This window comes from Oryzias latipes, chromosome 8, assembly GCF_053564925.1.
Source record: "Oryzias latipes strain Hd-rR chromosome 8, Olatipes_Hd-rR_3.1".
In the NCBI taxonomy this organism is placed as follows: domain Eukaryota; kingdom Metazoa; phylum Chordata; class Actinopteri; order Beloniformes; family Adrianichthyidae; genus Oryzias; species Oryzias latipes.
The window spans coordinates 3,875,822-3,900,282 of record NC_136244.1 but is presented as its reverse complement, the minus strand read 5'-3'; the positions used below and the strand labels follow the sequence as shown (position 1 = coordinate 3,900,282).

General features: G+C 39.7%; 1 protein-coding gene across 6 annotated transcripts in view; it reads left to right on the top strand.

Annotated features, from left to right (window-relative positions):
- Positions 1-24,461, top strand: part of plppr2a (phospholipid phosphatase related 2a) — a 70,990-nt gene that overhangs the window by 37,466 nt on the left and 9,063 nt on the right. For all 6 annotated transcript variants that reach the window (XM_020705500.3, XM_078950822.1, XM_078950823.1 and 3 more), the window contains 3 exons: positions 20,221-20,341; positions 20,779-21,029; positions 21,259-21,435. In XM_020705500.3, the coding sequence (XP_020561159.1) occupies positions 20,221-20,341; positions 20,779-21,029; positions 21,259-21,435 (549 nt within the window). The remainder of the gene's footprint in view (positions 1-20,220; positions 20,342-20,778; positions 21,030-21,258; positions 21,436-24,461) is intronic.

Sequence of the window (24,461 nt, the reverse complement as noted above, 5' to 3'; positions counted from 1 at the left end):
CATGGTATAATCATAAATAAAGCGTATTTTACGTTGATAGAAAGATTGAAACAGTGTCCGTCACCTGTAGCTCCTGTCATTGTGTGCGGTGCAGTCTGGGTGCAGGGGTGGTGCCTCACCTGCCTCCCATGCCAGCATGTCACTTGCAGGACCCTCCTTTTAAAAAAAATAAAATAAAAATGGCTTTGTACCACAGAGGCTCACCAGTCACTTTATCTGACTTTTTACCTAATAGTATTCAGTCTCATGGTTAAAAAGTATTTTTTTCTCTTACAAAATGAAATGTCTGTAGAATTCTGCACAGGCATACATTAAATAACCAAAAACTGTCATAGATTTCTATATGGAAAATAAAAAGACCAAAGTATGAACAATGAACAAGTCAAACGATTAAAGTTTCCAGAGGCCTATTCAACTCCACATCTCGGCTGTACAGGTTCAAAAACTCCCTCATCTTTTCAGGAATGTTCAGGAAGGAATTATTTGTGTCTTTCTAGATGGTTTTATATGTGATTTCAAAGTTATGCACAAAAAGGCACGTTTTGTATTGTTTGACAGTCCTCTCGTTTGGGCTTTTACTGAAGCACTTTTTGTAAAACAAAAACTCTCTGCCATTTAGTCGCAAATAAGGAGTTTTCCCACTTTATTTCTATCATATCTCTCAAGGCAAACCGACTACACAGATTTGAAACAACTTTTCGGTGCTACGTCTGAATTTTAATGTGATGGGGTAGCTTAATAAAGGCTAAGATGGGTAGTGATTGTAGGTCACTGGGTTGAGCAGCCATCTGCCGACCAAATAACATAAGCTAAGTGACTATTTATAAATGTAAAAAGCAATCTGCCGTTTGAAAAATGACTGGTTTTGAAGAACAGAGGAGAGAAACGGCGGGGCACTTCTCAGTTTCACAGCCAAACTGGAATATGAAGCTCTAAATGGATTTGGTCAAATTGAACCAATTGTGCAGAAAATAGCGAACGAGTTCGCCTTTCAGGAAGGCAGACTCTGCAGTGTTTTGCTTCGGCACCCAACCCCCCCCCCCCCCCCCCCCCTCCCCCAGGGCGGGTAGTTAATTAACTCACCTGTTCAGCGTCCTATTTAAGTCCAGGTGTGCAGCCGTTCATTCTCTTCCTTACCGCAATGCCGTATTTGTCGCCCCACCCTCTTCCCCGGCTTCCACCTGTAGGCTCCGTTCGGGGTTATTATCCAAAAGTTTTATGGAAAAAATTATCTCATGGAATTGTACGGAGCCTTATGCCAAACGAAAAGATTGTGAATGCCAACTAAGAATGTGAAAATTAAATATGTGAAAATAACATTGAAACTCATATTACATGGGTGGGATTATATAAATTTGCTTCCTTCCACTCCCTTTCAAGCAACAATTAAACTCCTTTTGACAAACTTAATATTTAATGGTCTTATGTGTCATATTCTATATACATAAGAGTTTATGTGTCAATTAATGATTAATAGTAACAATTGAATGTGGATGTATAAGTATGTTCCAATCAATCTCAAATTTGATATGTCTAATCAATATTTTAAAATGATAAATTAGAGTCATGTTAGAATTTTCAATTAGTACAGCGAATGTACTGACAGACAGCTTTTCTTAAGTTATTGTAACATCAACATGTCAGAAGACTTTTACTTCCTCGATTTTGAATCTTTGAACATTTGTACTTAAGCTGAAAAGAACAACTTTTCAAAGAAAATTGCATTTGTTATATAGATAAACATTAAACTCTGTATATATGTTTGGTATCAAAGTACTGAAAAAGGACACGATAGCTTGCAGGTATAGCCAAATTCTGACTTAAATGCAACATTTCCAGACTATTTTGTTTTTTTACACTATATAGTAGCGGCTTAAAACTATTCTAATGAGAAATGAATAAATAATTTAAATAAAGTGATGAAGAAATAAAAACATGTTTATGCACCACGGGGCGGCCGTGGTGCAGCGGTAGGGCAGTCAGCCCATGATCGTAAGATTGCAGGTTCAATTCCCGCCTTGCACGCCCATGTGTCGAAGTGTCCTTGGGCAAGACACTGAACCCCACCTTGTCTCTGGTGGGAGGTTGGTGCCAGTGCTCAAGCTGCCATCAGTGTGTGAATGTGTGTGTGCATGGGTGAATGGGACTGTGACTGTAAAGCGCTTTGGGCCTTTGAAAGATATGAGGCCAGAACAGTCTCATAATTCAGAATTGCACATAGAAAGAGGGTAGAAAGTGCTATATAAGTATACACCATTTACCATGCAGATGTATTATTGTGGTAAAATATCATGACCCCAGTGACATCTGGAGATAAACTTAGCAGCAATGTGGTATCAACCAACAAGATGAGGTTTACTGTTGTTGCTGAATATGTATAAAAAAGTAAAATTCACGGTTTAAACTTTAAACTTGCAGAAGTATTCCAGTTAAAGAAAAAAACTTTGAAAGAGTTAAACAAGTTTGCATTTTATTCTGTTCAGTTATGTGCTTGTTTTTACAGTAAATATTGCTCCTGTTTTTTTGTATAAAATGCAACATTATATAACTTTATGGGTATACTAATGGGTTACGTTCTGTCTAAAGAAGGCAGACTGACCTGAAGCAAACAGACCCTGAATCTGCTCTAACAGTGGCTAATGTTCAACACTGAACTGAGTCAGAGGACATGCATGCAGCAGTGAGTGTGTGCTAACCTCCACTGGCAAAGACTGTGGCGCGTGTTACAGCAGCAAATAAAGTCGGGTTTTAACTCCTGTCCAGTCCGCTGCACACGGTCATAGTTTGTGCTAAAAAAGCTTTATCTCTTGTTCACCATGGTAGTAAATATCTGCCTTCGGGTAAAGTGGATGCACAGAAGAAAAAAACTGTGCTAAATTGCAGCATAATTGTTGCTAAGCAACACCGCTCTATAAGGCATTTTGATAAAGCCATTTGGGCAGTTTAAGCAACATGTGAAAAGTGAACAAGGTGCCATATTAATGCTGTTGGACAAAACATTTGCTTTGCACAAATGTATAATGTAGCAGACAACTGAGTAGTTTGTGTATTTATCTACTTAAACTGTAAGATATTTGCAATTCTCAAGCACATTTTAGGTTAACCACAGACTCATACTCACCTCTGAAGCTCTCACCTGGACAGCTAACCTGCTAATATTGATAGTACACACCCCCAAAATAAACAGTGGCAGACAAAATTGTTGGTACTCCTCAATTAAAGAAAGAAAGTCCACAATGCTCACTGAAATGACTTGAAATGTTTAAAAGTAACAATAAATTAAAATCGATAGAAAATTAAATAATCAAATTCAGCCATTACTTTTGAGTTGTTGATTAATAGAACTATTAAAAAAAAACAACTAATGAAATGGGTCTGGACAAAAATGATGCTACCTCCATAAAAGAACTAATTGCCCAGGGGGTCATGATGAACTCAGGTTTGTCCTTTAATTGACATCACAGCTGTTTTCAAACCGATAATCAGTCAGTCTGACTATTTAAAGGGAGACAAATGGTCACATTGCTGTTTGGTGAAAAGGTGTGAACCACACTGAACATGGACAACAGAAAGCCAAGGAGAGAACTGTCCCAGGACATTAGAAACAAAATTATAGACAAACATGGTAAAGGTAAAGGCTAGAAAACCATCTCTAAGCAGCTTGAAGTTCCGGTAACGACAGTGGCACATATTATTCAGAAGTTTAAGTCCCACGGGACAGTAGCCAACCTCCCTGGACATGGCCGGAAGAGGAAAACTTCTGACAAATTGAGGAGACGGATAGTTTGAACTGTATCCAAAGAGCCCAGAACAACCTCCAAAGACAATGAAGGTGAACTCCTAGATCAAGATACATCAGTGTCAGACCGCACCATTCGTCGTTGTTTGAGCCAGAGTGGACTTCATGGGAGACAACCAAGGAGGACACCACTGTTGAAAGGAAATCATGAAAAAGCCAGACTGGAATTTGCAAAAATGCATGTTGACAAGCCACAAAGCTTCTGGGAAAATGTCCTTTGGACAGATGAGACCAAACTGGAGCTTTTTGGTAAGACACACAGACTCAAAAATGAAGCATACAACCAAAAGAACACTGTCCCTACTGTGAAACATGGAGGAGGCTCAGTTCTGTTTTGGGGCTGCTTTGCTGCATCTGCCACAGGGTGTCTTGAAGTTGTGCAAAGGAAAATGAAATCTTCAGATTATCAAGGCATTCTGGATAGAAATGTGCTGCCTAGTGTCAGAAGGCTTGGTCTCAGTGGCAGGTCAGGGGTCTTCCAACAGGACAACAATCCAAAACACACAGCCAAAAACCCCCAAGAATGGCTGAGAGAAAAGTGTTGGACTATTCTGAAGTGGCCTTCTATGAGCCCAGATCTGAATCCCATTGAACATCTGTGGAAGGAGCTGAAACATGCCATTTGGAGAAGACACCCATCAAACCTGAGACAACTGGAGCAGTTTGCTCATGAGGAGTGGACCAAAATACCTGTGGACAGGTGCAAAAGGCTCACTGACAAATACAGAAACCATTTCATTGCAGTGATTGCCTCAAATGTTGTGCAACAAAATATTAAGTTATGGTTACCATCATTTTTGTCCAGCCCTATTTCATTAGTTTGTTTTTTTAAATAATTCTGTTAATCAACAACTCAAAAGTAATGGCAGATTTTGACAATTTAATTTTCAATAAATTTTAATTTATTGTTACTTTTGAACGTTTGAAGTCATTTCAGTGAGAATTGTGGACTTTCTTTCATTAACTGAGGGGTACCAACAATTTTGTTCACCGCTGTAAACAGTTGAGCTCAAATAACATTTAAACGGTTAATTAAAACATTCACCCCCTTGGGATGTTGAATCTGATTCTTAAAATGAAAAAAATGCACATTAATTTGTTATATATGTTTTTTATAAATGTAAACTTGGACTTTTTACCATGGGAGTCGATAGATACCTGCTGCAATCTTTTAGACTACTCCCAGCAGTCTTTGAATGAACTGCAATATTTGGTTTAACAAATTCTGAAAGCCAATGATGGAAATATCCTCTATGTGGAAACAAACTAGAGAATTAAGCACATTTTTTGTGAAACAAACGTTTTTTAGGGTTATAAAAACAAAGTTCCCTTTGGGGTCAAATCAAGATCAAACGGAGCACAAGTTTCTAGTGCGCACGAGAAACACATACTTTTATTTTCTTTTTTAACTTCCATGACCATATGGGGCTCCCTAGAATCAGTTAGGAAAACCAGATTGTAGATTTAAAAAAAAAGATATTATAAAAATACCCCCCCCACACACACACGCACACACACACATATATATATATATATATATAATTAAAATTAGTAGAAAAGTTGAATAAACCCTTATATTGTTGCTATGTTTAGCTCTATATTGTTACCAATTTAGAGCTCTTTTATGTGTATCGCCTCTAGGTGTGTATTTCTGCTGTCTGGACGATCTTGCTTTTGGGTTGTACTGAAACCAATTTTAACACTGGCTGAACTTCTCCTTTGTGCATTTAATAAATCTTTATTCAAATTAATTTTTTTCATAATATTTGAAACAGCTGCTGCCTTTTTTTGGATTTCAGTCCTAATTTGCTGTTTCATTTCAAAAGTTTTTAGCCCAATTTTATGTCTTTGTGCCCAGTAGCTTCTGGGACATGACTGAGGTTATGGTGACGTCATCGCCGCTCTCGAACAGGATCTGTCGTTTGTGCCGGCCAGGGGCGGAGCTTGTTCATTTAATATCGAAGGATGGAAAAACATCAGAGTGAAAGGCCATTACAAATGAAAGGATCAAAAATATGTATTTCTAACAAGTTTATTGTTATTGTTTTTTTTTAATTTAAAAATGTTGCTTTTGTTATCGTCTTCTTGTCAATAAAGACACTAATATTGACACAAAAATTGGGAAAACAAGTGTGGGGATGAGCTTCTTGCTGGTGGGCACCTTTATCCCCCTGTAGTTCCGCCCCTGGAGCTGCCTGTCCTCCCTCCTCTGATGTATCAAAATTTGGAGCATTAAACGTACAAATCAATGTAAACATTCTTAAATTACTCCCTAGAAATACGTATCTCCTTATTTACGGAAGATTGAAGTTTTCCATCTGGTTTTTGACACAAATTCACTGATAACTTCGCCTTTGAACACACTTGACCTTGGTTCATTACCAAAATAAAAGCCTTTAACAATATTTTATTCCCAGTACACTTAGGTTGCAGACATGTTGTTTACCCGTGTTCTGCTCTTTTCACGTGTCAGATCTAATTCCCTCCCCGCATCCACAGTGACCTTTTTCCACTCACGCTGTGTTTATTACAGCTACTCTCGTCTCGCTGCTCCTCCGTGACTGTATTGTTTTGCTGAAAAAAAACATTGATCTTGTTTTTCCTGTGTGTTTACCTCCCTCATCAACACCTGCTTTTCTTCTCTTTTCTCCATCCGCCGTGCCTGTCCCTACTGTGAACTTTCCTCATATCCCTCTTTTTTTTTACATTTATCAATTAGCACATCATCTCACCTCGAAACCCGTGATTCTTCTCACTGCACTTCACGATTTATAGAAAAAAGTGCTAATCATAGGCACTGAAATGTCAAAATATTGCTCTTAGATTTTCATTTGATGCTCTTAACCACACGGGGTGGGTTGTCAACCATACCGTGAAGGGCCTTGCTCAAGGACCCACACTGGATGAAGCTCATTGTGCCCCCTGGGAATTGAACCCTAATTTTTCCATGTGTCTGTTTAACCAAAGGTTTTGTGCTCTTCACATTTAACAGGCTAGTTATTTTTCTTTTCTTTTCCCAAATGCACTTGCTGATACCAGCTATTTTTCTGGATCTAAGTCCACTTCCTGGTTGAGCTGGTTGTCGGACTGCATTCATACTAATGTAAACCGCATTAAAGTTCACTTGCAAATGATCATTGACCCTTGTTTTCAAGTCGTTTGCTTGTTTGTTCTGCTTCAGAACTCAGGGTGGAGGGTCATTTGTGTGAACCTGTGTGTATGAATGTGTTTTGTTTGTTTTTTGTTTTATGTACAGTGCTTTGAGCTGCCTAATCTGGAATGAAAAAAATCTCCCATAAATAAAAGTTGGTTTGATCATATCAACTTTAGGTTTTTTGTTAGAGTCAATGGAGTTTTTATAGTTTTAGAGGAATTCTGAGAAATGTGTGGATGGAGTAAGATACCACTATGGGGTTGTTTTTTGATGAGGACTTAAACTTATAATACATATAAAGCTCAAAAAGTTGATTTTGCATGGTACATGCCCTTCAAAGAGATGTTCGTTTATTTTCGTCGTTGTCTGATTTTCTTGAAAATGTACTGTGCAATAAAATTAGTTTTTTTTAGAGTTGTTCTTTGGCAGTCTTTAACTAGGATAAAGTTAGTGAGGCAGTATTTGAAAAAGCTTAATGAATCTTAAGTTTTTCAAAATAAAACCTGGTTGTAAACAACTGTCCACTGTTGCTCTAGCGGTGTGAAAAAGTTTCCATGCTGAGAAACAGTTTGAAAAGCACATCAGTATTAAGTGAAATAAAATGTATGTCTAATCAAAGCTTCTAAAACTGTAGAAATGTGTTCCGCTTTTGCATGTGCGTGTGTCCTCCATCGTACCTCAGCATAATGCTGCACATCAGCAGACCAGGCGGCTCATTCAAGAATCTTCTAGAATCATTTAAAATGATTAGGAACAGCTGAATTGAATAAGGAAAAAGTCAAATTTTTTTACACAAAGAGCCGCAGTGACGTTGTATCGTCTGAGTAATATCTCTTTAGTTTTCCTTAAATGTCTAAATAAATGTCATAAATGTCTGGAGCAGCCGTGACTGAGCATTTGTGAGATTTAAAAAGTTCTTGAGAGTGCATCATTAGGATTAAATCACAAATGTCCGATCATTAAACCCTAACAGCTGGTTTATAAATCAGTTATTCAATTTGGCTAAAGAGTTTAAAACATTGAAATGTCTTTGTATTTGTAAAATTAAATAAAAATCTGACAGAGTATTAAGAAATCTCTACTGTTATTGCTTGTTTTGTGTGCTTCATTTATCACTCCAGCACATAAACACATTTACTTTTTCTGATTGCACTATTATCAAAATGACTTTTGCTAACAAAGTTAGCGTTTGAGTGTTTCTCTTTGGTTCCATTTGACCTTTTGGGCTCTTTATGATCCTTTTGTGACACCACACCTTTTTCTGTGTATGAAATTTCAGTCTTTCGTGACACATGTGTTGATACATGTAGTGTTTCTTGCATTCGTCATCTGTCGAAGGTTTCAGCCAACGGGTCTTTATGTGAATTCTATTTTGAGCTTCTCAAAATTTGGGGGCGTTTTTAAGTACTTTTCACGTATTTTACATGGATTATACGCAATTATCACGTAAATCTAACACAATTGTGTGCGATTTTTGCAAGATGCATCGCAAGTTTCCTCATACGTCGCAGCATGTCTAACGGACTTTGCACGCATGTACCACCAATGTATTACTTTTATAGCACGTATACGGCGCACATACCCCATTAAAATTATGAAACTGATTCATGAATCACAATGAATTGCATATAAACAGAGCAATAATCACACACAGTTCATGGTCTACGTTGACTTGTTTTCTTTGTGTGGTTTATTCGTACCATGGTTTTCACAGGGTTCATTCACGATAAATCTGTGAAAAATGTCATGTTAAGACCAAAACCTTTTTCACTTTCTCTACACATATTCACATGTTACCGATTTTTATCCGTGCAATTCGCATAAAATGTACGTAGTGGCTGTGTGACACGGCCTTTAAATGAATAAAAACTTGATACTTTGTGATGTTTTTACTGTTAACAGATCCATCTGATGTCCGTTTACAGCTGGAGCATCCAGGATGTCTGCTCACTTCGGGCTTAAGCAAAAGACTCAGGGAAAAAAATTCATCTCCATCCTTAAAAAAATTGCTTTGTCAGGCAGACAGAAAGTGGGTCAGTCCATGAGCCCTAAATTCGCAGATGTTAGTGTTTTTATTTTCTGAATGAAGCAATGACCTGTACAATATTCATCTCTGTGTAATAACATTTTATTTGTAAGAATAATCCCCTCTTTCGTTAAAAATTGCCATTGCTCCAGGCTTATCCCGGAAGAAAACTCAGATTTTTGGATTTATGTACAGAAAGAATGAATTTGCTTCACTTGTGAACGTTTTTTTTGTTTGTTTTTAGCCAAACACAGACTAACTAACAAAGTTGATAAGACAGATGGCAAATTGTATTTCATGGATGGAGAGGGCCGGAATAGATTGCGGTGTAACCGTGAGCACCTTTGTTGATTAAAGTCCTTCTGACTTCCTGCATTTGTTCATGAGTAAAACTAGAAAGGATGGGAAATAATGGAGCTCCAAAAAAGGAATTCCTTCCTGCTATTTCTCATATTGAAGATTCCTGCTGCTGAAATCCATGAAGATGGACAATTTACCACCATTTCCTTTGTTGCAGCTCACATCTAATTGATTAGGATGAAAATCCGAGCTGTGATTGCATCATCGTCTCTCCCTATCAACCGTCTGCATGTTCCTGCTGTCACCTTTCTTTTCCTCTGTCACCCTAACTAGTTACTCTCTGCCACTTTCTCTGCAGGTAGCTTTGCAGCAGCACTGAAAAAGCAGTTATTGCATCAACCAGACTGGCTGTGTGATGAGCAAAGAGGCAGAGATCCATTTTATGCTCCCCAGCTGTCTGTCTTGTGGTTTCAACAGAACCCCCGATCGCAGCGAAACGAGATTAGATGCAATGGTGTTGTCATTTCTGCCTCTGAGGTGTGATGCATTTTTTACTCTCACAGAAAGCAGACAGCGCTCTGGGGGTCCTGCGTCACTTATGGACTGTTATGCTCAAAAAGTGTCTCAAAATCCTCTGACTAACACAGGTGTCCCATATCAGAACAGCTTATTCTATTCTCATGGGAACACTAGGCCCAGTCTCCACACTCTGACCAATTAAAATGTTTGTCTCAGTCTCATCTGGTCACATGGCAGGAAAACAAAAAAACAAAAAAACACAAGACACAAAAACACACACAAGTTGTCAGGACAACATGGCAAAGCTTTGATATCAGCCAGAAGAACAGAAAGAAACCAACAGTAGAAGCATGGTTCTGCATTTTGGATTTTATATTTCAGCTTCACCCTCTTTGGGTGATTTAAGCTGATCTTAAACACATCAAAAACAGCAGCTCATTTAAAAAAATGCAGGATGTCTCTTTAGCTTTATTTAGTCTTGAGGAAGTACTAACAAGTGAGGTGCTAAAAAAAAAAGGTCTGTCTTCCTGGATATTCAGCCATTTGTGACACTTTTTTTGGTTGATTTTACATTTATTTCAAGAGGAAAACGGTCAAAATAATAAGTTCGAGGAAAAGAATTGCCCCCTAAAAACTCGTTTTGACAATGCTGAAGCCGCATTCACACTTAAGTATTTGTGATGATGAATAGCTTTAAAAAAATAAAATAAAAAATTCACTGCACATTTTGTCTCATCAGTCTGCAAAATATTGGTTCAGAGGCCCTGCAGTGTCGAGTGTCTTTCTCTCTTAATTCAATTCAACTTTATTTATATTGCCCAATATTTACAACAATAGTCATCTCGATGGGCTTCTTAATGACCCACTCCGATGAAAATTGGGTTTTTGGTATTTCTTTTTGCAGTTTTTTGAAGTTGGAGGACATATATATAAAGAAAATTAAGCTTAAAATTACATTTCATCCTTTTTTTTTATTCAAATTGTTGTGAATCAGAAGCAGATGGAAAATATCATATTTTGTGATGTAGACAATATGCTGGTCCAGACCCAAGCTCGTTGCTCCAAGCCCTCAGCAACGGGAATGGGAAGGGGGCAGCCTTACTCTGCATCAACTAATGAACTACTGCCGCTCTGCAGAAACTATGTCCTAGAAAACAACACAGGTCTTTTAATTTTGTCTAAAAAAAACATTATCATGATGGTTAGACCACTGGTAACTCTTTTATAAAAGATCCAAATAGATTGGTTCTAGACTTAAAACACCTCTTTTATTTGCCTTTTATTGAATCATAAACTTTGAAAGTTTGATATAAACTTTCAAATAATTAAATCAAATGATTGAAGTGATTCAAATTAGTTGATTGACAGACATTTTGGCTCTCTCTGATACCATCTGAAGCTTTGAAGCCTTTTAAAAACTCTTTCCAAACTCAATAACTGTTTGAATCTGCAACAGTGTTTGTGATGGAGTTAGATTTTTACAGCTGATGAAAAAGTTTGACATGTCTGCAGATCCAAATGAGGAGATCCTTCATGCACAGATTGTTGGGCGTAGAGCAGATGATGGAGGAGGTGGCAGCAGGTCAGAAGGGGAATGTGAGCGAATAAGCAGCCTGGAGAAGAGAAAGACAGATAATTGTGAAATTTTAAAGCAATTGAACACGTGAAAAGTGGGTCGGGTCCTATTAGCCAGACAAGTGAGGATAATTATGAAAGAACTTAAACTCAAGGTGTGGGAAACAATTGTTAACCACTTAGGATAGATAATGTTCAGACAGGTCAGCAGTACTGAAATTTAGCAGCATAAGACTGTGCAACCTACTGCATAGTGTCTAATATATTTAATTTCAACATTTTTTTTTTAATGTGCATGATGGTGCAGTGGTTAGAACTCACTCTTCACAGTGAAAAGGTACTGGTTCAAATCCCAGCTGGGTTCTTTCCAGAGTTTGCATGTTCACCTTATTTAAGCGTCACTTTTTTCCCACAGTCCCAAACCGGGCTTCATAAGATAACCCTTGTGCTTTGACGTGTTATCCCTACCATGACAAAGGTAGAGAGGATTTCATGTAATCCATGACACCAGTGAAGATCACAAATCATTGAAGAAAAAAGTTAAGCCCACTGTCTAGTGGGGTCTAGATGGCCTCACTTCCAATGTTAAAGTGCCTAGGATAGCACAAGGGTTAATTGGTGAATCTAAGGCTGAATCCAAATTCTCCCCGCTTCTCCTTACCCCTAAAATTGTAGGGGGGAATTGGATGGGTAGGGGTGTCAGAAACAGTTGTCTTAAAGATCAAAAATGATCTTTGTGTTTGTGATTTATTGAATTGCATGTTTTTGTTTCGTAAAAAGCTAAACAAATGAAACACTTTTCCACCTATATTTAAAACCTGTAGCTTCTCCTAGCACCATCTGCTTCTCCAACCACAGCTCCAGCATGGGGAGCCGGTATCATTAGAGCCCTTTTAGGAACCTGGTGGCTCGTTAGGACCTAAAAGGACCTAAAGGTTGTCCTTGAAACCTTTCTGAAGAAATATTTGGAATAATTTGTGAATTTGTTTCTGATATTTTTTGGTTTTCTCACCTGTTCTTTCTGTAAGTATCTCATTAACTATGTTGAGAAAAGAGTTGGTTTGATGACTCAGTTCTTTAATCTGTCATCCATTAGAGAACTGTTTCTACTCTGGGGTCATAGATCAGAGATGTAAAAAAAAAAAAACACTACAAGTCTCATTGATGCATATTTTAGGGAGCAACGGGCAGAAAAAAGACAGCAGGAAATGGAGGGTTTGAAAATAGATGGAGAAAAACAAAAAAATGGACTGTCTCTGATAGTGGGGTATACAGAAAACAACGAAAGGTAAAAGAGGACAAGGGGAAAAGGAAAGGATTAGTGATGCTGCAACACAGAGTTGAAGGAATAAAAGATGCAGTAAGAAGATTGAAAAGGGAGCAGTGAGTAACACAAGTGTTTGAGGTGTCTGCACAGGTTTTCAGCAAACTTAACAATACGGATTTAAAAGGATCACATTTATTTTATTAAATATTATTTCCAACCTGGAATTAAGATGACCCCATCTCTAAAGGCACTAGCTTTCGCTCCTTGTGGGTGCCGCCCATTTGGACTTGGCCTGTGCAGCGTCTTTGCGTCTCTCCCACAAAAACAAACAACATTCAAACTTTTTCAAAGCTGGATGTGCATATTGTGAATATATAGCTCCACAGATAAAAGTGGGTGTGTTAGCCTGGGGGAGGTACCGGCGGAGCAGACTCGTCCTGGAGGGGGCTGTTCTCTCTGGTCTACATCACAATGTGAGAACCCGCTTGTTTTCGTGGGTTGGGAGGGGCTGGTAGTCAGAGCGCAGGTATTTAGAGGAATAATATCAAAATACCGCTTTGGAGGGATTTACTTTCTAATGAATTTAAAAGCAAAAAAAAAAAAAAGACTTTGCATGGTTTAAAGAAATTTCAAGACACACCTGCACTCCTCTTCAAATGAAGCTGCTTATCTCCACAAGCCTCCCAGACTACTTAAAAGCAGCCCCCTTACAGCTCAACCTCTGTATGTGACTAAAGCTTAAGGGTTTTGCGTGAACTTATACAAGCTTATGCTCCAACTTTCTCCTAACACGTTAACAGACTCAAGCAAACTAACAACAAAGTAGCTTTCAGAGAGTTCTGCACATCTGCAAACCATCAGCTCAGAATTGTTTCATGATTATCAGCTCCTGGATGAAAATAGCCCTCTTTGTGCCTCCTAACCCACTTCAGTCGGGTGATAGTTGCTAATTTACACCAACAGGAAACTTCTGCAGGAAGTGCTGACATTTGCAAGTGACTAGAGCCGGTTTTTGACTGATTATTGCGTCGTTTATCACCAACACAGAAGGATCTAGGTCAAATATTTGCACAGGCGAACACTCAGAGGCACAATCAGAAGTGATTTATTCCTTTCAGCTTTAATGACGACCCTCGTGGTGATGGAAACACAGCCGGCGGTTCGCTCTCTGTTCTCTTTGTTTTTTTAAAGAAGTCTTTCTTTCCATATTTCTGAAAAGTCCAAATGCATTTTAAAAAATCTAGAACTACAAATTCAGACCCCCCCCCCCCCCCCCCCACCTCAATTTCCTGGATCTCTAGCATCCACAATCCCTTTTAGGGCCGTGGGGAGAACAGCCTTGCTTTTTTTGCTGTGGGATTCATAAAAAAGCTCCAGCTTGAATGCGCTTTGATATCTGACCAATACCCAGCGACACAAATTGAGATGTAATTACTTCCACACAGCAGAGCAGAGTCGCCCGGCTTCTGAATGCGGATAGATACGGGCCCTGCAGTCGTGACACGGCGAATTAAGCTCAACCGGCGTCTGCATTAATGTTTCATTCTTCTCTTTTCCCTCTTGTTCCACAAATAACGGATGCATCGGAATGTGCACGGACAGTCATGCATGCCCTTACCTGCCCTCGTGTGTTTTGCAGCCCTGTTAACATGTTCTGCAATGACACACGCAGGAGTTGTTGTTATTTTCCAGACTGACCTCCAAAGTCATTTTTTATAACAAGTTTTAATTTTGCCGGCTTTACCCTGCACTGGTAGCAGAATTATCAGAAAGCAGAGAGGTGGGGCGCATCAGAGAAGAGAAGATGAGAGTTTGGAAGTGTTGGGTAAAATGATGCATTTCATAATTCACATGGATTTCATCAGTGCATGACTGTTACCTTTAGCAGTTCTGCTCCCAACAACCCAACATTTCTACAAAATCTAAAGAGTTATTTCCAAGGGAAAATTATAAATGCACAATTTACAGATTTCTTTTTCAATCAGAAAGCTTTGCCATTGGGAATCTTGTCAGATTAGTTCTCTATCTTTCTGTCAAATGGAACTGGAAACCAAAATTTTGTGAGCTCTTATGGTTTTCCTGACATTTTTTCTGGTTTTTCTAATTTTGTCTTTGTTTTTTTGTGCTGAAAAAAATGAAGCAAAAGTCCATCCGTCCATCCATTTGTTTTGAAAACGAGCTTTTGTTTTAGGGTTGGATGCAAGATTTTCATGGTCAACAAAGTGATGACTTGGTGGTTCTAAAGGATCTAAATGCAGCAGAACAGAAAAATGGCAACCAAACCTTCCCCAACACCATCAAAAAACTTTCAAACCTAACTAAAGTAACAGCGTTTCCATTACATGTGCGCAAAAAGTTATCAAAATTCCAGAAATGTAAAAACAAACCCACCAGTTCGCAATGATACTGTTGTATATGATTTAACGTCACCTTATAATCATTAGGCAAATAAACACAAACCAACTCAGGTGATGATTCTTTCAAACAAACAGCGGTGGATGTAAACAATACTTTGATTGACAGCAGATACGTCACTAGTGCTCATCATCATCTATTAAAGGAGACGTTGGCGTCTTCTTTAGGCCATGGAGCGGCGGGCTCTTTACACGTGGGAGGGGCTACGAATGAAGCCATTTTGGAAATTGTTGGTTGGTGATTTTCCAGAGGAGTTGTGGATTCAACACTTCCACATGACACGTTCAACTATTGATGAGCAGCATGACGCTGTGGGACCTCCGGTAGCGCCTGCTTTGCAGCGCCCAAGGATGCCAGTTCCTACCAAGAAGTGCATCGCCATCTGGTTGTTGGTCACGTGAAAAAAGTTTTCCATTGCAGTTTTGCTAAATATGTCCATTTCGATACGTCTCAAAAACCACCTCCTCCAAGCGCTAAAACATTTTTTGATGAATGCGAGTTTTTTCAAAATTGATCTGTGTCCATTAGACACATTTATTGGAATTTTATAGTCAGTGCAAAAGCATTTAGCGAGACAAAACCTGAAGCTAAAAGCTAAATGGTGACCTTCAAGATCTGACATTGAACAACATAACTTTGGAGCTTCAGAAACCAATCCAAAACCAAAGCCAGGAGTGGCGTTGAATGGGCTGCAGACACCACCCGCCGTGGGTTTTCTTTTTGGTCACCTGGGGACAAAGTTTTAGAAGAATCTGCAAAAGTAAACGCTTGTATTTCCTTGGCAACTGGGGTTGTTTGTTAACCACGGCGTGAACACATCGTATCAGCTTAAGCCAGAGATTCATATTCAGTTTTGACAATATTCAGGTAAAAAATAAACGCCGTTCAAAATCTACAACTTATCATTTCAAAAGATTTTTCCTGAGTAGCTTCTCAAAGATGCTTCAGGAGTTAGGAGGTGATAGATCAAAATCACCACGAGAACTTTCAATATGTATCTGGGCTTCAAAGAACTTTTTTTGGGGTTAGATTTCAGATAGCAGCCTCTCCCTGAGGTCAAAGGTTTTAGACTTAACCTGGTGGCATGTGTGTGAATTCTCATGAAGATCGTTAAAATACATTTTTTTTCCAACACTGTGGAAAATTTAGAAAACATTGACAGAATTCCACCTTTGTCACAAAAAGGCTGCCCAGCCACAGATCCTGTGCCCATTCCATAAAAATGTGTGTTTTGGTTTCTTTATTGGATTTTTGAATTTTTTCCAAGCCCCATTCATTGTTTTACGGATTTGTCCCGCTGTGGTGTTTTCTTTTTTTCTTTTCATATATATAAATGTATTTTTTTTTCCAAAACTGAAACTTAATGCAGCAATAAACATTGACGGTTGTCGTTTTTCAAAACTTCCCGTCTTCAGAAACCGCTGAGTTCCTTTTGGGGTCAAAAGGGTTGCTGGAGCCTATCCCACTGCTACTGTTTGGTGAAGGTGGGGTACACCAAGTCACTCGTCTGTTGCAGGACCACACACTCACATTTACACTCACATTCAGACTTATAGGGAGAATTTGGAATGATCAATGAACCAATGAAGCCTTCTCGGTGTGCGGTTTAACACTACTGTGCAGCCCCCAAAGCGTCCCAGTTCCACTCTTGCTTTTTAGTGTTATTATAAATGCAAAAACACAATGATTCTGAGACTGTATTTAAATACGGAAGATTGAGGACCCTGAAGTTCTGTCAGGTAAACAATAATGTAAACGCGTGAATAATGAATTTAGCATGCGTGGAGCAGCTAAACAAAAACCTCTCATGGCTAGAAACACAGGGAGACCACACGGCACCGTGTTATTCTTGACCCTGTGTGACACCACCTTGTTATCCGTATCTCGGCTCCATTGTTCCGCAGACCAGCGGTCCCCATGGAAACAGCCATTAAACTGTATTTTAATTGCTCCACAACCCCTTGCTGTGCAATACGACTCCTAATGTATCTGATCCGAAGCCACTGATTAAATCCTGCTCAGCTTTGATTTCTTGCTCACGTCAGTGTTTAGAGGGTTGCCATGGAACACCCAGTGGGGCTTTGTGGTTTTAATGGAGGGAACCGTTTGGCTGGGCACTCACTTCACAGCGCTGCTGCCCTCTCACATGCTGTCAGTGCTTGAGTTGGCTGGAGACACTTGAAAGTGCTTGGAACCACCAAATCTGACTGGAAGCGGGTCACTTGGTTGATGCAGTTAGCCGTTTCACTCCGTTCGGCTACCGCTCCACAGGCTCCATCAGCGTTCCTGACACGGGCAGTTTGGAGGATGGATGTGGAGTTATGAAAAGTGTGGAGGAGGAATGGGGATGGTGGCGCCGAGTAACAGCCCGCTGATAAAGTGGGATCCATTATGGTCACAGGAGGACGTTTAAATTGTCAGGATGATTTTAAAGATGAAGTATTTCTCTGCTGTGAGAGGCATTTATCAAGAGAGCTTGGTTTTAGTGCAGGCCAGCATATCTGAGAGCTGTCAGCTCTCATATAGATGAGCCTCACGGTCTCAGCCCATTAAGTGATCACCGGCATGAGGTGGCACCACTGCTCTGACACGTACAGAGCAAATTAAACACAGCCATCGGACCAAACTCAGAGCCAGAAACTCATAACAAAAGGAGAAAGGAAACCGAGAGCACATCTCTGCGAGACTGCGATGGCTGTTATTTCAGTCACAGAAAATCCATCTCCCACAGCCAGGGAGCCTGTGCGCTTTATTAAAAAGGTGGTACTTATGCAGTAATGCATGTTTGGCTAATGTTTTCTCATGATGATTCTTAAAGTGCTGTTTTATTCCCTAAAGTTTCAGCTGTTTTTCAGGGCTGACTTTGTGGGAACTTTCTAATACTTTTTACTTGATCCTGTAAAGCCCACTACATAAAGAATTGACAGAAAATGTACGTTTTTTTTTTAGAAATCAGGTGTTTTTTAAGCCCTTTTGTAAAATCCACAAAAAATTGGAACATCAACTAAAGTTATGGCAACAACTTTGATTTGAGATGTGAAAATATTGACATGAGTGTTCAGTAAAACCGAGGAGAACATGCATTATCAAAAAAGTTTTACTAACCCTTGTGCTATCCTAGACACTTTGACATTGGGAGTTGGGTCATCTAGACCCACTAGACACAAAATCCAGGACAAACCATGTGGGAAACGTTGCAATCTGCATCCTGGCTGCACGTAAATGTCTGGGAATAACATCAGCCTTTATTTTGTCAGGGCACAACTAGAAACACAATTCCGTGTGATTTTTTGAACAGTTTCTAATGACTGAGACGGCTGTGTAAGCTGGCGGCTCGAGCTCTGCTCTGTTCTCGTGAGTCCGGCAGCCGCTAACCCAGAGCGGCGGGTCGGCTCGCAGTCCGAATTTTCACACATGACAAAACAACAAAACGCACACGTATCAAAGCACCCTCCCCTCAAACACATTAATAAATCCAGCTGCTCTGCTCAGACAGGTTCGCTCGGTCCACTGGCACCGGAGCCCGAACGCAGAGCTCGGTTGATGCCGGGTCCAGACATCAGTGGGCACGCATCCCCCCCGCATCTCCCTCATGAGGGGTGAAAGAGAGGGGAGAGCCGGCGGGGCGAGAGCGGAGCGGCTGGTTGGTCCCGTATGCGCTCCAAAGCTTTCTCTCAGCGAAACACCATCTATGCATGACGTTAACCAGAGCAGTAGTGACGCATTTTACATGACGCATTTTCTTTCCGATTGCTGCAAATACGAAACACGACTCGTCTTGCTTGGGGTGAAGTCCTCCCGCCGTGTTCACCATCCATTCGGCTCTCACCGACACATATACTGGAAAGCTATGAAAGCTTATAGTACTGTTGTACTTTGACAAATTCGCACACGGGTACACAACGTTGTGATGTCTTTGTCACGCGTTGAAACACCAAACGCCTCTCTTTTACCTGAAATCTGCTCCTATTTATTTAAAACTAGCAACTCAACAGAACTCCCCACAACAATAACACGACCGACAGGAAGTTGTCGGCCTTACACTCGAAACACGGAAGTTAACCGGAAGTTCTATCATGCACGTAGGCTATTGATGCTGATCATGGGTCCGCTGGTCCTCTAAACTGTCAACTATCGCAGATGACAGGTTATGAGCTTTGTCTGACAAGTGATGCTTGAATTGTGGATTGGTTTCCAAAAATCTTTTTTGATTTAATATAATTTTGCATAGAAAATACATCAATTCATGAATCCATGAACACATTTTTAGAGTTTCTCTTCTTTATTTCTATTTTTCAAAACACCTGTGGTGGTGAACAGGGGTTCCATAATATTTTCTATGATCTTTTTATTATGCATTACAGGGGTTCTATTATATTTTCTATGTCCTTGTTATTATGCATTTAATGGGTTCTATATATGCATGTATATTGTATTGCAGAAATATGCTTGATTCCTGCCCTCAGTAGCAGATAATATGTGCCGAGGTCACCAGTAGGCCTGTTTTTGAGTTGTGGTCTCTGTTTTCTTTCTGCACTGGAGTGTTTATGGAGCCCCGACACCCGCAATGTATACAAAAACACACCATTCTAATGACGTATTTTGTATGTTTTCATCTTCCCTTACTGAATAATAAAAAAGCCTTTTTGCCTTGAGGACGGAGAGAGTGGACAGCCAAAAAGCCTAACAGGTCGTGTTTCTCCACCTCTCCCCTTGTAATGCATAATAAAAAAAGATCATAGACAATACTATGGAACCCCTGTTCACCACCACACACCACATTGAAACATTATTTTGAGTCTGGCAAAAAAATATAAACATATACATTTAACTTTCTCATTTTTTTACAGTTATTTTGTTTGCTTTTTGCAGTTTTTTCTTTCTTTCTTTCTTTAGGTAATTGTGGATTTTTGAAGGCCATCACATTTTTGTGGTTACTTATACCCCCCCCCCCCCCCACACACACACACACACACACATTTTGCATACCTTTATCCTGCCTTGTTTCTTTTTCACGATAAATGTCAGTCTCTCCAGAGCAAGACGTTTCATCATTTTCAGAGTTTTTTACGTGATCTTTTATAATGTTATCAATCAAAGCGTCACTTTTTAAAGACATATTTCAAACATTTGTCACTCAGAGCATTTGGTCTGTTTTTCCCCAGATTCTCGTTGGAGAGCTGTGTGCTTTCTTCACCAAGGCAGAGGAAACCCAGGAGAAGACCATCGTCACCGCAGACTGCTGCTACTTCTACCCCCTGCTGAGACGCATAGTCCGCTTCCTGGGTGAGCCTTTTAGATCTTTTGTAAAAGAAAATCCTTTATCTCCATGTATGCCTTTATCAAGAATAGTTCAGTGTAACAAAAGAAATGAGGGAAAGAATTCTTCAAAGATTCTGTTTCGTGTAACCGGCTACTGTGAACTGGAAGAGAAAGCGGGCTGTAGATGTAGATGTTTGCTTTTCCTGCCAGAGAGACTGTCATGAATATTAAACAGCTTGAAAGTGTGTATCTTGAGCTGAATGAGCAGAAGTGACACCTCTGCTGCTAATAATGTGTTAGTGCTATTTTGGGGGGAAAATCATGCCTCACCTGTTAACATGTCCCCATGTTGTTTAAATCATGCGAACACGTGTATTTTTTTTTCACCCTCTGCCTAAAAAAAAACAAAAAAAGAAAAAAAACGTTGCGTCATCGCTATGTGTTCTTTCTTCTTCACTCAGGTGTCTATGCTTTCGGCTTTTTCACCACCACCATTTTCTCTAATGCTGGCCAAGTGGTGACAGGAAACCAGACGCCTCACTTCCTGTCCGCCTGCAGACCAAACTACACAGCGCTGGGCTGCCAGTCGCCCATGCAGTACATCACAGAGCGGCGGGCCTGCACGGGCAACCCGCTAGTTGTCATGTCTGCGCGTAAATCCTTTCCGTGTAAGGACGCGGCGCTCAGTGTGTACTCTGCCCTGTACACAGTGGTAGGTTGGAGCAGGCTGCACCACCTTTGTTCCTTTCCAATGTAAGCAATTCTATAGACCAGAGATTAGGATTGAAGAGACCAGTTTGCCATATTTAAAGTTCATCATATGATAGATTTGACACCTTCCTGCGAGCTGAAACAGCCGTTTAAAACATGGATGTGCTTGCATGCTGTTTGTGGCTTCCTGACCCCCCCGAATGTTTGCCCCCTCGCATGTTTTTCTGCAGATGTATGTGACACTAGTGTTCAGGACCAAAGGTACACGCCTCACAAAGCCCACCATAAGCCTGACCCTGCTCTGCCTAGCCATGCTGGTGGGTGTTGTGAGAGTCGCTGAATATCGCAACCACTGGTCTGACGTCCTCGCAGGGTTCTTCACGGGGGGAGCCATAGCTGTGTTCCTGGTAAGGAGGGTGGGTCAAAATGCCGAGATAGGGACAGTTAGGATTGGAAATATGTTTATTCAACACACATTAGATTTGAAATGTTTTCTTTCAAGCAATCAAAGCAAGAATAATGCACAAAACAATACAATCAGCAGTTAGAATTCATACAAAGATGTATCAAACTTAGGATAATTAGACATTAAATCAAAGATTGCTTGAAAGGGAGTGGAAGGAAATGAATTTATATAATCTGTCAGATAAATGCATCTAGACATTAAAGAAAAACACAATTATAAACAACAGACCACAACAAGAATCAAGTTTCCCCCAACACAAGGGAGAAAAGCAAGTGTGACAGAAAACGTCCACCACGCTTCTCTTCTCAAAGGTTCTGCTTCTCCCTTGTGTTCCTTCTATTAAGAATTCAAGTGGGAGGTCACAATTTCAAAACAAAGAGAAAAGTTCATTAGGGGGTGTCTTATGATGACCCATTTGGTGGATTCTTAGTTCAAACAGTATTCCTTATCAACTCAGGACAGTGTGTCGTAAAACCCACTCAGCCTTGATGGGGATGAGAACCAGATGAACAAACACACAAAGCTGTCTTAAAAGGTAAAAAGGTCAATCTGAGTTAACATTTAAACAAATTTAACCAAATAATTTTAAACAACGCTAATAATAAAACAATTTCTTTCACATAATCCCACCCCTGCTCTACCTTAACCATTTTATTACATGATTTATCATTATCCGGTTTATAACTTTTTATCAAATATCAATGCCTTACCAATACAGTTTCAGGTCATTACGAAGTATCAATAAATCACATGACTCATTAAAACAAAGATTGTGTTCTTGAAAGAACTTTTACAACAAAAACAAAAAAGAGAGTTTCAAATTCTGCAGTAAAATGAAACCATTAAAATTTCCATTTAGAACCAGAATACGTTGGCAAAAAGCCCATCAAAAAAATAAAAAATGAAAGCTATGATCACACCATGATTCACGTGGCAGAGACAGTTTTAATGCTTAGTCAGACGCAATCGGACTAAGCATTAAAGACTAAGCGATCTGACGCCCTGCGGCCCTGTTTTGAGCGTTGGCCGCAGCATGGCGTTCTGGTGTCAGGAGGTGTGACAACACGGCAAAAATTCCCAGCTCAAGTTCAAATATCTGACTTTTGGCAAAGAATTCCCATTGCATTTATCAATAAATGAGTTGATGATTTAATCAGAGGGTGGAGTCCAAAACCATCATGGAGGAGAAGCTGATTTTCCTCTTGATCTGTATGATATATATTTTTTCTCCAGACAATTACAAAAGGATCCTTTAATTTTATTCTTGTATTTATGTTTTCCCTCCTTGGACTAATGCGGGACGGCATGTCGTCAAACTGTGTCTCAGATAGACGGAAGTACAGCTGAAAGCGACCGTCATTCAGATACAGCTCCTGTACTAGATGGTGAACCCCCCCGTACTGGGGGAGTCTCTGAATGACCTCATGAACCCAGACATTCAGGCGTGCATTAGAGCTCTCCAAAATTCATAAATCTGATCTCTCAATATCATCTGCATCTTCCATTTGTTACAAGAGACGTAAAATCAATGATTCCAAGTAGCACTGAGGCCAAAAACCTTGGACTGCAGCTTTTCCCACACATGAGAGCTGCATATTTATGAATGCATTTTTGGACAAACGTCCAGCAGCGAATCACCACACGCCGAAACAGAGGCAGAGGACGCAAATACGCCACGCATATTGCATTCAGTGTGAACGCAGCATCAGAGGGTCGTGTGGATTAACAGTTTCTTAAGGCGATTTACCTCAGAAGTGAAAATGCTTCTTAGATAAGAGGCAAGCGTTTTCAACTTAAAAAATGAACTCAACTCAGTTAAGATAACCCTTTCTGAAAAAAAAAAAGTTTCTGTAATCCTTCTGCATGCTAAGTTGTATTCTGCAGAAGTAGAGAGAGCCTTTCGGTCCCTTTCTGTCAAAGAGGAAAGGAGGCTTTGTGCTCATCTACAGCAGGGATTTTCATTCATCATTTCGGATTTAAAGCTGTTTTTCAAGGAACAGTCCGGCAATTTAAGTTAGCAGGTTTTCTGTGGTTACGTGGCTTAAAAATCAAAGCTTATCACAGAGATAAATGGATTAAATGAACCAATAAAAGTATACAAAAGAAAGAAAAAAACAATGGTTTCAGATTTGCACTTGGGCCAGTTCATCATGGGGTCGCATCTGACTTCAAAGCTAGAAATGACACCTTAACAGAAAACTACTGACTCCAGCCTGCCTTTTTTAGATTTTAAGTTTCTCCTCATCACAGGAATCTCATTCAATCCATCGTTATTTAAAGTGCATTTTGCACCAAAGTTCTGCAAAGATAAAGAACGAAACACACTAATAAGAAAGAGGACCCAAGTCTTTTAAATGTGGCAGGAGTTATGCAATAGGATTAAAAGTAAAGTAAATGGTGAAAAATGGTCTTCATAGCATCTAAGATAGCACAAGGGTTAAGTAAAACAGAGATGCCAAATGTGTGCATCAAAACCAATGAGTTATACCGTACAGACCAAAAGTTTGGACACACCTTCTCATTCAAATGAATGGGAAGATGTGTATATTGCTAGAGATGCTATGCTAGCCTGTTGCCATTGTTTAAGATACGTAAAAAGTGACGCCATTTTGGAAAAGTCTGTAAACAACGAGACATAGCTCAGCAGATACAGTCAAATGACCATAAAATGCTTAATTTCAGTCTGAATTTAAAAGGAAAGAAACTCAAATCATCAAATAAATAAAACCCATATCAAGGTATTGATGCTTTTTGTGCAAGATGCAACAGATGAACAACAATTTCAAACTTTTCATTATTAAATATGTCATTATTTAGGAAAGGCAATGCATTCCTGGTGCATGGTTGTGATTTTATTAAAATCTACTTACAGACTTAGATTCACTCAAACTGTTAACTCCTTGGTCCGTGTTTCAAAACGGGCCGGATATAGGTAGCCAACCTATGTAACCAATTGGTCGGTTTAAG